At 46.5% G+C, this 14,406-nt stretch overlaps 2 protein-coding genes across 2 annotated transcripts; both read left to right on the top strand.

The window, feature by feature from the left end:
• The first annotated feature begins 5,908 nt into the window (after positions 1-5,908).
• LOC119323644 (nicotianamine aminotransferase 1-like) lies at positions 5,909-9,103 on the top strand. Its single transcript, XM_037597339.1, has 7 exons — positions 5,909-6,297; positions 6,683-7,019; positions 7,119-7,337; positions 7,735-7,794; positions 7,950-8,105; positions 8,203-8,296; positions 8,733-9,103. Exons 1-7 carry the CDS (start codon positions 5,978-5,980, stop codon positions 8,852-8,854), a joined length of 1,308 nt encoding a protein of 435 aa, XP_037453236.1. The 5' UTR covers positions 5,909-5,977; the 3' UTR covers positions 8,855-9,103.
• A 1,846-nt stretch (positions 9,104-10,949) lies between these two features.
• On the top strand, positions 10,950-13,691 carry LOC119323697 (zinc finger CCCH domain-containing protein 14-like). The gene is made up of 3 exons (XM_037597398.1): positions 10,950-11,165; positions 11,778-11,838; positions 12,782-13,691. Exons 1-3 carry the CDS (start codon positions 11,099-11,101, stop codon positions 13,545-13,547), a joined length of 894 nt encoding a protein of 297 aa, XP_037453295.1. The 5' UTR covers positions 10,950-11,098; the 3' UTR covers positions 13,548-13,691.
• Positions 13,692-14,406: the final 715 nt, after the last annotated feature.

Genomic DNA, 14,406 nt, shown 5'->3' with positions numbered 1-14,406 from the left:
AATAATCGTCTTCGGTGCCTCAATTCTAAACCCTTTAACATTACTGAACTATCACGTAGTCATCAAAACGTGCATGTCAGATGTTCGCAACATCCACAAACGACGTTCGAGGTTCGGCACACCGAGCGGTGCATTAAGGACATAAGCTGTCTACGCAGCAATGAGGACAATCCTCAGAATACGGACCCAGTCCGCATAATCGCTACTGTCAACTTTCAACTAAAATTTCTCTAGGAACATATCTTAAATGGTAGAACTAAAGCATAAGCTACGACATAATTTGCAAAGTCCTTTTAACTATGTTCATGATAATTAAGTTCATCTAATGAACTCCCCCTCAGATAGACATCCCTCTAGTCATCTAAGTGATACATGATTCGAGTAAACTAAGCCATGTCCGATCATCACGTGAGACGGACTAGTCATCATCGGTGAACATATCCATGTTGATCGTATCTACTATACGACTCATGTTCGACCTTTCGGTCTCTTGTGTTCCGAGGCCATGTCTGTACATGCTAGGCTCGTCAAGTCAACCTAAGTGTTTCGCGTGTGTAAATCTGGCTTACACCCGTTGTTTGTGAACGTTAGAATCTATCACACCCGATCATCACGTGGTGCTTCGAAACAACGAACTTTCGCAACGGTGCACAGTTAGGGGGAACACTTTCTTGAAATTATTATGAGGGATCATCTTATTTACTACCGTCGTTCTAAGCAAATAAGATGCATAAACATGATAAACATCACATGCAATCAAATAGTGACATGATATGGCCAATATCATTTTGCTCCTTTTGATCTCCATCTTCGGGGCTCCATGATCATCATCGTCACCGGCATGACACCATGATCTCCATCATCATGATCCCCATCATCGTGTCTCCATGAAGTTGTCTCGCCAACTATTACTTCTACTACTATGTCTAACGGTTTAGCAATAAAGTAAAGTAATTACATGGCGTTGTTCAATGACACGCAGGTCATACAATAAATTAAGACAACTCCTATGGCTCATGCCGGTTGTCATACTCATCGACATGCAAGTCGTGATTCCTATTACAAGAACATGATCAATCTCATACATCACATATCATTCATCACATTCTTTTGGTCATATCACATCACATAGCATACCCTGCAAAAACAAGTTAGACGTCCTCTAATTGTTGTTTGCATGTTTTACGTGGCTGCTATGGGTTTCTAGCAAGAATGTTTCTTACCTACGCAAAAACCACAACGTGATATGTCAATTGCTATTTACCCTTCATAAGGACCCTTTTCATCGAATCCGATCCGACTAAAGTGGGAGAGACTGGCACGCGCTAGCCACCTTATGCAACAAGTGCATGTCAGTCGGTGGAACCTGTCTCACGTAAGCGTACGTGTAAGGTCGGTCCGGGCCGCTTCATCCCACGATGCCGCTGAATCAAGATAAAACTAGTAACGGCAAGTAAATTGACAATATCGACGGCCACAACTGCTTTGTGTTCTACTCATGCATAGAAAGAACGCATAGACCTAGCTCATGATGCCACTGTAGGGGATCGTAGCAGAAATTTAAAATTTTCTACACATCACCAAGATCAATCTATGGAGTAATCTAGCAACGAGGGGAAGGGGAGTGCATCTACATACCCTTGTAGATTGCTAAGCGGAAGCGTTCAAGTGAACGGGGTTGATGGAGTCGTACTCGTCGTGATCCAAATCATCGATGATCCTAGCGCCGAACGGACGGCACCTCCGCGTTCAACACACATACGGTTGGGAGAGACATCTCCTCCTTCTTGATCCAGCAAGGGGAGGAGAGGTTGATGGAGATCCAGCAGCACGACGGCGTGGTGGTGGAAGTAGCGGGATCCCGGCAGGGCTTCGCCAAGCGCAAGCGGGGAGGAAGAGGTGTCACGGGAGCGAGGGAGGCGCCAGGGACTCAGGTGCGGCTACCCTCCCTCCCCTCCACTATATATAGGGGCCTAGGGGGGCATCGGACCCTTGTAGATCCCATCTATGGAGGGGGGCGGCTGCCCTAGGGGTGGCTTGGCCTCCAAGCCAAGTGGAGGCGCCCCCACCCCTTAGGGTTTCTAACCCTAGGCGCATGGGAGGCCCAAGGGGGGGCGCACCAGCCCACCAGGGGCTGGTTCCCACGCCCCTTCAGCCCATGGGGCCCTCCGGGATAGGTGGCCCCACCCGGTGGACCCCCGGGACCCTTCCGGTGGTCCCGGTACAATACCGATGACCCCCGAAACTTTCCCGGTGGCCGAAACTGGACTTCATATATATAAATCTTTACCTCCGGACTATTCCAGAACTCCTCGTGACATCCGGGATCTCATCCGGGACTCCAAACAACTTTCGGGTTACAACATACTAATATCTCTACAACCCTAGCGTCACCGAACCTTAAGTGTGTAGACCCTACGGGTTCGGGAACCATGCAGACATGACCGAGACAACTCTCCGGCCAATAACCAACAGCGGGATATGGATACCCATGTTGGCTCCCACATGTTCCACGATGATCTCATCGGATGAACCATGATGTCGAGGATTCAATCAATCCCGTATTCAATTCCCTTTGTCTATCGGTATAGTACTTGCCCGAGATTCGATCGCCGGTATCCCGATACCTTGTTCTCGTTACTGGCAAGTCTCTTTACTCGTTCCATAACACATCATCCCGTGATCAACTCCTTGGTCACATTGTGCACATTATGATGATGTCCTACCGAATGGGCCCAGAGATACCTCTCCGTCACACGGAGTGACAAATCCCAGTCTTGATTCGTGCCAACCCAACAGACACTTTCGGAGATACCCGTAGTGCACCTTTATAGCCACCCAGTTACGTTGTGACGTTTGGTACACCCAAATCATTCCTACGGTATCTGGGAGTTGCACAATCTCATGGTCTAAGGAAATGATACTTGACATTAGAAAAGCTTTAGCATACGAACTACACGATCTTTGTGCTAGGCTTAGGATTGGGTCTTGTCCATCACATCATTCTCCTAATGATGTGATCCTGTTATCAACGACATCCAATGTCCATGGTCAGGAAACCGTAACCATCCATTGATCAACGAGCTAGTCAACTAGAGACTTACTAGGGACATGGTGTTGTCTATGTACCCACACATGTATGTGAGTTTCCTATCAATACAATTATAGCATGGATAATAAACGATTATCATGAACAAGGAAATATAATAATAATAACTAATTTATTATTGCCTCTAGAGCATATTTCCAACAACATCTTCACCAGCACCATCTCCTCTCAAACCCTAGTTCATCTCTTGTATCCGATCTTTGTCTCAAAACCTCAGATTGGTACCTGTAGGTTGCTAGTAGTGTTGATCACTCCTTGTAGTTGATGCTAGTTGGTTTATTCGATGGAAGATCATATGTTCAAATCCTTTATGCATATTAATACCCCTCTGATTATGAACATGAATATGCTTTGTGAGTAGTTACGTTTGTTCCTGAGGACATGGGAGAAGTCTTGTTATAAGTAGTCATGTAAATTTGGTATTCGTTCGATATTTTGATGAGATGTATGTTGTCTTTCCTCTAGTGGTGTTATGTGAACGTCGAGACATGACACTTCACCATTGTTTGGGCCTAGGGGAAGGTATTGGGAAGTAATAAGTAGATGATGGGTTGCTTGAGTGACAGAGGCTTAAACCCTAGTTTATGCGTTGCTTCGTAAGGGGCTGATTTGGATCCATATGTTTCATGCTATGGTTAGGTTTACCTTAATTCTTCTTTCGTAGTTGCGGATGCTTGCGAGAGGGGTTAATCATAAGTGGGATGCTTGTCCAAGGAAGGGCAGTACCCAAGCACCGGTCCACCCATATATCAAATTATCAAAGTAACGAACGTGAATCATATGAGCATGATGAAAACTAGCTTGACGATAATTCCCATGTGTCCTCGGGAGCGCTTTGCTTTATTTAAGAGTTTGTCCAGGCTTGTCCTTTGCTACAAAAAGGATTGGGCCACCTTGTTGCACCTTGTTTACTTTTATTACTTGTTACCCGTTACGAATTATCTTATCACAAAACTATCTGTTACCAATAATTTCAGTGCTTGCAGATAATACCTTACTGAAAACCGCTTGTCATTTTCTTCTGCTCCTCGTTGGGTTCGACACTCTTACTTATCGAAAGGACTATGATAGATCCCCTATACTTGTGGGTCATCAGCGGAGCACACCCAGGGTGGACCAACATTTCGTACCAGGCGGCCACATGCTTGCAAGTACCGGGCAGACACACCTGCAAAGTTGGATATTTACATCAAAGGTTCATCTCTACAGTACATGAAATGTGTCTTTATGGTTTAAATCCTCTATATGATACATGAAAAAGAAACATATTTCCTCTTTTCTTTATGCAAAATAAAGAAACATCTGTTTGCATCTCCTTTCTGTATCATCGATTTCTCAATGTTCATCTTCTTTTCTTGCATATCCATGAACTTCCTACTTGAGCTCGTTGCCTTTGGCAGTTGTCTCCTCCATCGTGATGTCTTTTTATTTGTTTGTCATCTTGGCCGATGCCCGTTCTCGTTTCTCCTTCTCCCATTTCCCTGCCTCAACCTTGGCACACATGTGGGTGATGCAAGCTCTCCTCCAACTCCACTGCTTGTTTCACATCCTTTATCTCCTCTGGCGTTGACGGTCATGAGTGAATTGGCCGTGTCGCTCGACTTGTTTTGCGCATCCATCATTGGAGCATCGTGAATGGCTTGCCCTTGTTATTTTCGTACAACACCGCCGTGAGGCCAGTCTAGCAAAGCAATACAATCACCTGATTAACTCATTTCAACTTAAAGCAAAACAATCACATGATCAACACATAGAGCAACACGAAGCAAAACTTACTAGCTCGTGGAGGGACATTACCACTTGGCATTCGGTTTTGTATTTGTGCATATGCACCACAAAATATGTTGGCGGACTATTGAATGGCGTACCATTGATCGCTTAGCCAACTCTTGTTCCGGTCACCGATCTTTTTTGCATTATAGCGATCATAGTGCTTGTTCTCATGAAATCATTCATGAACCTCATCCAAACTGTCGAGCACTTTTGCTCTGCACCTACAAACGTGTCATCACTTATGCCTAACCACGCCAAGCTCAACTGTAACCCCCTGATACGAGGTGACCCATACATCAATCAAATCCAGGTAGGAGTAGGGTATTACCTTCACGATGAGGGCCTGGACCTGGGGTAAGCGCTTCGTATGTGATTCCTTCTAATACTTTGGGTCATAATAACTGCCTATTTTCCGTGCCGGCATCAATTGCCTGATCTAGCTATGGTTAAAAGCATGATTTATTCGTGAAACCAATCCATGTGGGAGAGGGGGCTAATGAAAAAAGCACCGCAACAACTAGGATGGAGACTACACAATATGGTGTTTGTTTTCTGGGAGGAAGAATATGTGGAGGGGAGGTGGAGGTGAGGCCTTGATTCAATGGACGAGGATGAGGAAGGGGATTTTGTCGTGACACGGTCTGCACTCACTTTTATTGAAGAATGAATCCTAACGCTGGTCGACGCGCTCTGTCCGGTCACAAGTATGAATGAATCCTAAGCCGGTCGACGCGCTCTGTCCGGTCATAAGTATGAGGTTTAGGGTTGAGGCCTTGAGGGTATCAAACCCGACTCTCTCAGTATGTCCTCATATAGTCCATATATAGGGCCTTGTCGACACCAATTGGATGACTAGTGAAGACTTGCAACCACTAACAATCGAGAATCAAATGACAAGTTGGTTGTATTATCCGGTGTCCGATACTCTGTCCATTACGAAGCTGGTTGCCTTGAAATAATAGAGTTGAAGGTGCTCTTAAAGAAACACTGACAGTAGCACTAAATACCAAGAAGTTGTAACCTAACGAGGAAATAGGAATCCCTTGAACAAAATAAACTGCCAAGCAACAAGAGACACGTACGGCCACACAGAGAATGGCGAACAACGGCAGCAGCAGCCGCCGCGCGGACGGCGACGTCGGCGCCACCCCATCCCGATGGCGTTTCTTCCGGCCATCGGCTGGCACGCCGCTGGCGGCCGCCGGCAGCATGAGCATCCGCTCGGTTCTCAACCGTCTCAACTCGTCCGTCGACGCGTCCGGGACGCGCCCCGTCGTGCCGCTCGGCCACGGCGACCCCACCTCCTCCGCCTGCTTCCGGACCGCGCCGGAGGCCGAGGACGCCGTCGTGGACGCGCTCCGCTCCAGGAAGCACAACGGCTACTCCCCCACCGTCGGTGTGCCCCAGGCGCGCAGGTGAGCACGTCCACCCATCCACGGGCCGGCTACTCCAGTCCACCATCATCGGTGTGTGGCTAGGACTCATTCTCCTCCATGTCTGGCTAGGAAAGGAAACTATCCAGTCGTCTGGAATATAGGAGGGTTCTCATAAATGCACTTACCCTGTCTGATGTATTTCGCAGTAGTACAAAACAACACAATCTACTAGTCTAGGAGTACTTCTTTTGAACACACTTCATCTGAATAACTAAATTTATTGGCTTCAGGTAGTGTTCATTTATAAATTTTCAACCTGCAACATTTAGTTTGTCCAAATTCTTGCTGGCCAATATCACATCATCTGTTTCCAAAAGTTACCATCCCCGGACAGAGCATCTCACATCCGTTTGCCAAAACACAGTGCTATTGCAGAGTACCTGTCTCGAGACCTCCCTTACGAGCTTTCACCAGATGATATATACCTGACCTCCGGATGCGTGCAAGCCGAGATCATGATCTCTGTCCTTGCCCAGCCGGGGGCTAACATCTTGCTCCCGAGACCCGGGTTTCCGATGTACGAGTCGCGGACCACATTCAGCGAGCTAGAGGTTCGATATTTCGACCTCGTCCCCGAAAGAGGCTGGGAGGCAGACCTCGAGTCTGTGAAGGCTATTGCTGATGAGAACACGGTTGCGATGCTCATAATCAATCCCAGTAACCCTTGTGGGAGTGTCTACTCACATGATCATTTGGCCCAAGTGAGTATATGTTCCTAGAAAAAGTAAGCCAGTCTACAGTGTGTTCACTACTGTTTTGTACCTGATGCAGTTTGCCCAACATGTACTTGCAATGAGCAGATTGCAGAAACCGCAGGAGAACTTGGCATATTGATAATTGCTGATGAGGTATACGACCACTTGGCATTTGGAATTAAGCCTTTTATACCAATGGGCGTTTTTGGCAATACGGTCCCAGTCATCACCTTGGGAGCTATATCTAAAAGGTGGCTTGTGCCTGGTTGGCGACTTGGCTGGATCGCAACGTGTGACCCAAATGGCATCTTAAAGGAAACCAAGGTGAACGTTTGATCTACAATTGGATGTATCTTCTATTTTGGTATTTGCATTCTGGCTGTGGCGAATGGCCAATCCATTGTATATAAATTCTGCGCTTCATCCTATCTAAAACAGTTTAGTTGATAACAAAACTTGAGTTAGTTGTTTTTGTGCCATACTGGCTTCAAAATTTGGGCGAGTTCAAAGCAACATACTATGCCATACTTACATGTTGTTTCGTTCGTAACTGAGTTTCAGAGTACAATTGCGGAAATTTCTCTGTACCCTCCTAAAGCTTTTGCTATGTTTTAGTTTTTGCTATCAACGTGTACCGAGTCCTTCTGAAAGGTCATGCTGGCAGTCTTAATATTGTCACCTGGTTGTGTGGCTTGGTTACTTATCTTTGTTCTCGTAACAGATTGACCAGTCAATTCAAAACTATATTAACATCACAAGTGATCCTGCAACATTCATTCAGGTACATATATGCCTTATCATTCCCTCTTTTTGAATAAAAATCTATTAATTTCCACACGTGTAATTTAAGATAATATGATTTATTGATGTACGTCTATCTCTCACGCCATAAGTTTGCAGAAAGTGTCTTACACTCTAAATAATTGTTTATCACAGGGAGCAGTCCCTCAAATTATAGCCAACACAAAGGAAGAATACTTCAAGAAAATTCTTGATTTATTAAGAAACTCGGCAGATTTATGTTACGGTAAAATAAAGGATATCAGGGGCATTACATGTCCGCACAAACCGGAGGGATCAATGTTTGTGATGGTAAGGAAATGCGCAGGTTAACATGCTCTAGATCAGCTGGTTAAGTTGTATTCTAGTCCAGTGAGGATATAATTCTGAGTTGATGCTTGTTTTTCAGGCTAAGTTGGACCTCTCTTGCTTGGATGGCTTTTCTGATGATGTAGATTTCTGCTGCAGGCTGGCAAAAGAAGAATCTGTAATAGTTTTACCAGGTGAAGTTCTATATATGTTGAAACTCTTTTGTTGTTGTATCAATTTGATAAGGTGCAAAGAATAAATAGAAGACTATGTTTCTAAGAAAAGTATATATGTTGACTTTCTAGTTTGCAAGACCGTCTCCCTCTGTTGGAAAAATCCCTCTGTTTCATTATACAAGAGTCTTCACAATATGTACTTACCAAGGAAGGACCAAATTATATACAAAGAATTAATGAACTGGACCAGACATGCATGACCCTATAAATGTTTATCTGCATTATACATTTCTAAAGGATGGAGCATATTACTAGTTTCATGATATTATTGGGTGATTGTTATAGAAGAAACTACTTAGTAACAAATGTACACAGCAACAACACAAAGTTGGGAAAAAATTGTGCTGCTACTCCGTTGTTCAAATCTTCCCTGATGTACATGAACTTTTTGCAGGTACTGCACTGGGAATGAAGGATTGGGTTCGGATCACTTTCGCCATTGACCTGCCATCTCTTGAGGATGGCCTTGAAAGGCTGAAATCTTTCTGCGAGAGGCATGCTATAGTAGAGGCCTAAGCTCAAAGATGATTGAGCTTTTACACTGCTGTGGCGAATCGCCAGCTATGCGTTGGATCGCCCTAGTGTTGTTTTCAATAATCGCTTCTCTTTATGTCACCACAATGAAGATATTTAGCGTTTCACACATATTTTGTACTCTTCCTGGTTGGCTCATACCGGTTTGTAAGTGGCATACTATCGAAGAATGGTGTAATTTGTAACCATTATTGGTTACAGATGATTTAAGGGTCAGTATTTTCCAGCTTTTTGGGTCGGACTCAGGCAATTGAAGTTGAAAATAACTCAAATATGATGCGCTATGAGAAAAAGGCTAGTCCAGACTGGCTTACCGAATTTCTCAAGCCCCTTTCTTACCTGTGTGCCCTAAGATTGGTGTGTAATTATCCCGGAGATAGCTCAGTCAAGAGAGCACACTTCTCGCTCGCCTCTTCTCTCTCTCGCTACTCACTAGGGTTCACTGCTTTCGCAGAGCGTCTGCCCATCTCCCACTGTCTCCCTCCTCCATCCATGGCCTCGTGCTCTCTCATCTCGTAGCAATCACAAATCCAATGGGTCAAGGTTGTTGCAGTTCTCCTGTGTTGTGTTGCAACTTCGAGGTCGTCATTTCATATTCTAGAAAAGGGGTACGCCTTGTCGATTCAACATAAGAACCCACATGGGGACATTAAGTAAGTGAACACACACACACACACACACACACAAAAACTCAAAACACAAAACACAAAAAGAGCATAAAATGGCCAGCTTGGAGGAAGGGATTCAATCACGATCCAACCCGGTGCGCAAGAGAGGAATCTGGATGTGTTGAAAGGGTAATGACATTTGCATACTTGGGAGATGCCCATGGGTTGGAATGTTGGATGCCATGCTGGGTGAACTCCCTTGCCGTGTACCCATGTCGATAATCATCAAACATGATCATCCTATACCCAGTGGCGGAGACAGGTGGGTGCCAGCCAGGCCAACATGCAAATAGTTCCACTACGACACTGAGTATTTCCGCTAAAACAGTCTATTTAGCTTTGTATTCCGTTGGTCTAGCCCTCCCCAAGCTAGTTTAGCAGGTCTTGGCCCTGTCCATTCAGGTTTCCTGGCTCCGCCACTGCCTATACCCTATGAAGATCACCTGAAAAAACAAGAAAAACTGCGGATTACAATGTGGTAGGTGAGTCATGTGGGTAGTCGACGACCAAGAAGTTGTTGTACCGGCTACGCACTTCCTCGGTGACACTCACCAATGGTGAAGGGAAAGAAATCCCATGCGTACTCGTCGTCAACAGAGCGGCAAACAACGATGAAGAGCTTCCTCCCTCAGCTCCTTGTCATTCCGCGAGCAGAAGAATGCCATTCAGGAGGTACAGCCCACCACGTCATGATTCTCGTCACCATAAGCATTCACATAGTATCACTTTGTGTGAGGAGAAATATGGATGTGGGAATCCGGCCTCAAGTTCAACCCTCGTCCCTTTTTTCTGTAGTGTTCCTGCACGAAATGGAGTAGTGGCGTCACACGAGGGGGTAGTTACCAGGGCATTAAAGAAGGTGAGAGCAAAAGATGATGTGGCAACTCCATTAGAGGCGTTGACTGGGAAGCCGCGGGAGGGATCACATGAGCATGAAAGGCGATGGTTGGTGAAGGATGAGCCGAGGGGTGAGGTTGGTGGCAAAGCTCTGAGTGATGTCATGGCACATTCGCAGCGGACATTGAGCTTGTGAACAAACGACAACCCTAAGGGTGGAGTGTCAACGGTTTCAAATGCGGAAGAAAGTAGCATGCATGGAGTAATACGTGAGAGATTTTTGTGAAACGGATGTGGTTTGTTCGTAGAAATGTGTCAAGCCTCCTGATTCGTTTCTTTACACTAAGGGGGCTACCGTTCTACATGAAATTATGTCATTTTGACAAGCTCCCACGTTTCGTAGTGGATTATGATTGTGGGCAGATTAGATTTCAAAAATTTGGGTACCGCGAAACAAAGAGACGGAGAGGAGAAGGAAAAAAAAACACTAAAATGTCTTCTCGAACCATCCAGCCCGGCCGCCCAACCCAACACCGCGCTCGCCCAAGCCTATCCGACCGGGTCGCCTTTTAAGCTTTTTCCTCACTCCTCCGTCCGGATCTCTTTAGCGACCCTGCCGTGCCGTTCCGGTAGCCTCCCTCCGCCCCTGCTCGCCGCCACCACTCACAGGCCACAAACCCTAGCCAAGCTCGCCGGAGCTACCGCTCGCGCGCACGCAGCGATGGAAGGCGGCGGCCGCAAGAGGGGCACGCCCGACGGCGCCTCCGTCGGAGGCAAGCGCACGCGAGGTGAGTCGGGTGGAACCCTGCCCTAAATCATCTTCCCTGGCAGCTACTTCAGGGCGTCCTGCTTGTTTAGTCCGGTGAAGCTTTCGGCTCAGCGTTCTCGGGGAATGCCGCTGAGTTGCTCTGTTGCTAGGTTAGGATTCGGGATTTTTTTGGGGGAAGCTAGGTGGTGCGGTGGCCTGATGGGATCTGTACTTCTCCATGGTTGGGTTTTGGGGCTATTCAGAAGCTCGTGTTGCTTAAGATATGCCAATTCGCCGCATGCTGGTTTGTTGGGGATCAGTAATTTCACCCGAGCACATGAATATTCGCCTATTAAATGTCGCGTATTGTTGCCCTGCTCGATTGGGGCTGGCTGCCTCTTCTTTTCTTGATTCTGCGCATTAATACCTGGCATTCCCTCGCTCCCTACTCAACAATTCGCCTGGAGTTTGGAGCGAGGCTCCGAGTGCTCGATACTAGTTCAAGCTGAAAAGTTACTAGTAGCAATCTATGCTTCGATTAATGCACTATATTGTACAATTAGTCAACAGCCTATTAATGTCCTTTTATGCATCGCGATTAGTTAATCAACAGCTTATTAACTTGGCACGCATAATTAATTTGATTCAACAGAATCGGAGTCATTTCAAACCGGTGTAGGAAGCAAATCGAAGCCATGCACCAAATTTTTCAGGTTATAGTCGAACTTAAAATGAACTCCACCTGGTAACATTTATTCTGCATACCTGTTATTTCGTTAAAACTTGCTTTTATCTGTGAAAGAATGCTTGCTGCTAACAAATCATTTAAGCAAAATTGTGCGACAGGTTCTCCCTAATCCAAGCTTATGAACTTCCACTGGAGTAAAAATTGGAATGTGCATGGGCTGTGCAAAATTGCTTCTGAATATGTGAAAGTGCAAGAACAGTATAAGGATATGTAACTTCTTTTCAGACGAACAACAAGCCAGTAATATCATGATACAGCCTCTTATCAAATTGAGAGAAAAGAAGATTGATTATATGAGTTGGACACTTGAAATTCTGCCACATATATCCTTCTTGATATACACTATTTATTCTAACATTTGGTACATGCATGAATAGTTTTACTGCATGGTTTAAAATTACATGTCCATCAACAGTTTCTTGTTGAGTCACTGAAGCATCACAAGCTTGTGACAGGGAGTAATAAAATTTGAACTTATGATCCGTAAGAGAGCCTTCCTGAAATAGACGTTCAACAAACATCAGTATTTAAGTACTTTGACGAAACTGACAATGTTGACTATGGAACTGCTCATTTTTTCTTTTGCCGAAACACACATGAATAGTTTTTGTCCTCCAAACTGCCTGTGATTTGGTGATGCAGAACGAGCCAACACAAAGAAATGATTATTATCAACAAACATTCGACATGTGGATTAGTTGCACTCTATATCAGAACATCAGTCACTGTAGAACTTTTCTTCTGCCCATTTGGATTGTAGTCCACAGTGTCTACTGGGTTCAGCAAAGTTTGCCCTAGAAATTGTTCTTCGCATCTATTTCTGAATCCTCCTAGTCAATAGCAGTTGTGCTTAAATGAATTGTTTTGCTAATTAAGTTACTTACCCACATCTTATTCTCATTGTGCAGTACCGCTGGTTGCCCCTTTGGTGAGGGTTGCCACTTCCTCCATTACTTCCCCGGTGGCCACCAGGCTGTTGCAAAGATGAGCAACCTGGGTGGCCAAGCATTTGCACATCCCCAAGGAAGAGTGCCCGCAGGATCTGCTGTTCCAGATGGCCACCCTACACCAACTGTCAAGACTAAATTGTGCAACAAGTATAACACTGCAGAGGGATGCAAATGGGGCGACAAGTGCCACTTTGCACATGGTGAGAGGGAGCTCGGCAAGCAGACGTTCATCAACAACTCCATGCCACCCCATATGGGACCAAGGCCCACTGGTCACTTTGGACCTCCGGCAATGCCCAGCCCTGGCATGGCCACCCCAGCAGGCTTCGGGGCTTCTTCCACAGCCAAGGTCAGCGTCGATGCATCCCTCGCAGGCGCCATCATTGGGCGGGGTGGAGTCAACACAAAGCAGATATCTCGAGTCACCGGGGCCAAGCTGGCCATCCGGGACCACGAATCAAACGAAGCCTTGAAAAACATTGAGCTCGAGGGCACGTTTGATCAGATCAACAACGCCAGCGCCATGCTCAGGGAGTTGATCTTCAGGATCAGCGGCGGCGCCAACGCCCCTCCGCCGGGCGTGATCTCGGCTGGAGGGTCTCACCGCGGAAGCAATTTCAAGACCAAGCTGTGTGACAACTTCACGAAAGGATCGTGCACGTTTGGCGACAGATGCCACTTTGCCCATGGCGAGAACGAGCTGCGCAAGTCGGCTGCTGCATGAGGTTGATCTACCCACCCAACGTGATTTGTAGTAGCGTTTAGTCGGTGTAACTCTGAACCTTGAGGGCTGATGATGGATTTTCTGACTGTCCCTGGGATTATGCCATCGATTTTATGGATTTCATATCTGTCATGACTTCTATCAGCCTGTTGTGGTTTAGTAGAAAGCTTGACATGTTCATTTCCTACAGTATCTGACTGACCTGAACTTGATATACCACAACAAGTCGGCCTCTGAACTTTCATGCTGAAACCTGAACCTCCCCGTGATGTTGCCGAGGCCACGGGAGACATGTTAAGTTGCAGGGTCGCAACACTGACCAACAACACGATTCCTGCTCAGGCTCAACGTTTGTGCTCTGCTCTCACATTAATAAGCCTGGGGAGAAGATCCGCACGCACGAACGCTCGTGCAGCTCCTGGGAAGTTGGAGAAGCTCCGCTGCATCTCGCGCGTGCATGCAGCCAGCCAATCGTCGCGATGGATCAAAGTCACAATCGTCGCCTCTAATAGATGATGTAGATGCAAAAAAATTTACATCTCTGCTTCTCGGAGATGTAAAATACAACACCACACGATGTAAATTTGTATCTCCACCTCCAGTAGATGTAAAAACGGTGGTCGCGCGCCAACCGCCCTTCATTTCCTTTCCCTTCTCCCTCTCTCTGCCCGAAGCACAGCCGCCGCCGCCCCCTGCGCCACCTCCGACCGTCAACCACCCCCGCCACCCCTCCGCCTCAAATCGCCGCCCCGATTCGCGCGGCCGCCGCCCTGATTCGCCACCCCCGCCGTCCCGTTTCCGCCGTTGCCGCAGCCACCACCCGACCACCAAGCACCCGCCCAACCACTACTGCATCACC

The sequence above is a fragment of the Triticum dicoccoides genome, chromosome 6B (assembly GCF_002162155.2).
Source record: "Triticum dicoccoides isolate Atlit2015 ecotype Zavitan chromosome 6B, WEW_v2.0, whole genome shotgun sequence".
Classification (NCBI taxonomy): domain Eukaryota; kingdom Viridiplantae; phylum Streptophyta; class Magnoliopsida; order Poales; family Poaceae; genus Triticum; species Triticum dicoccoides.
The sequence above is the reverse complement of the archived record's forward strand: the minus strand, read 5'-3'. Positions and strand labels throughout refer to the sequence as shown.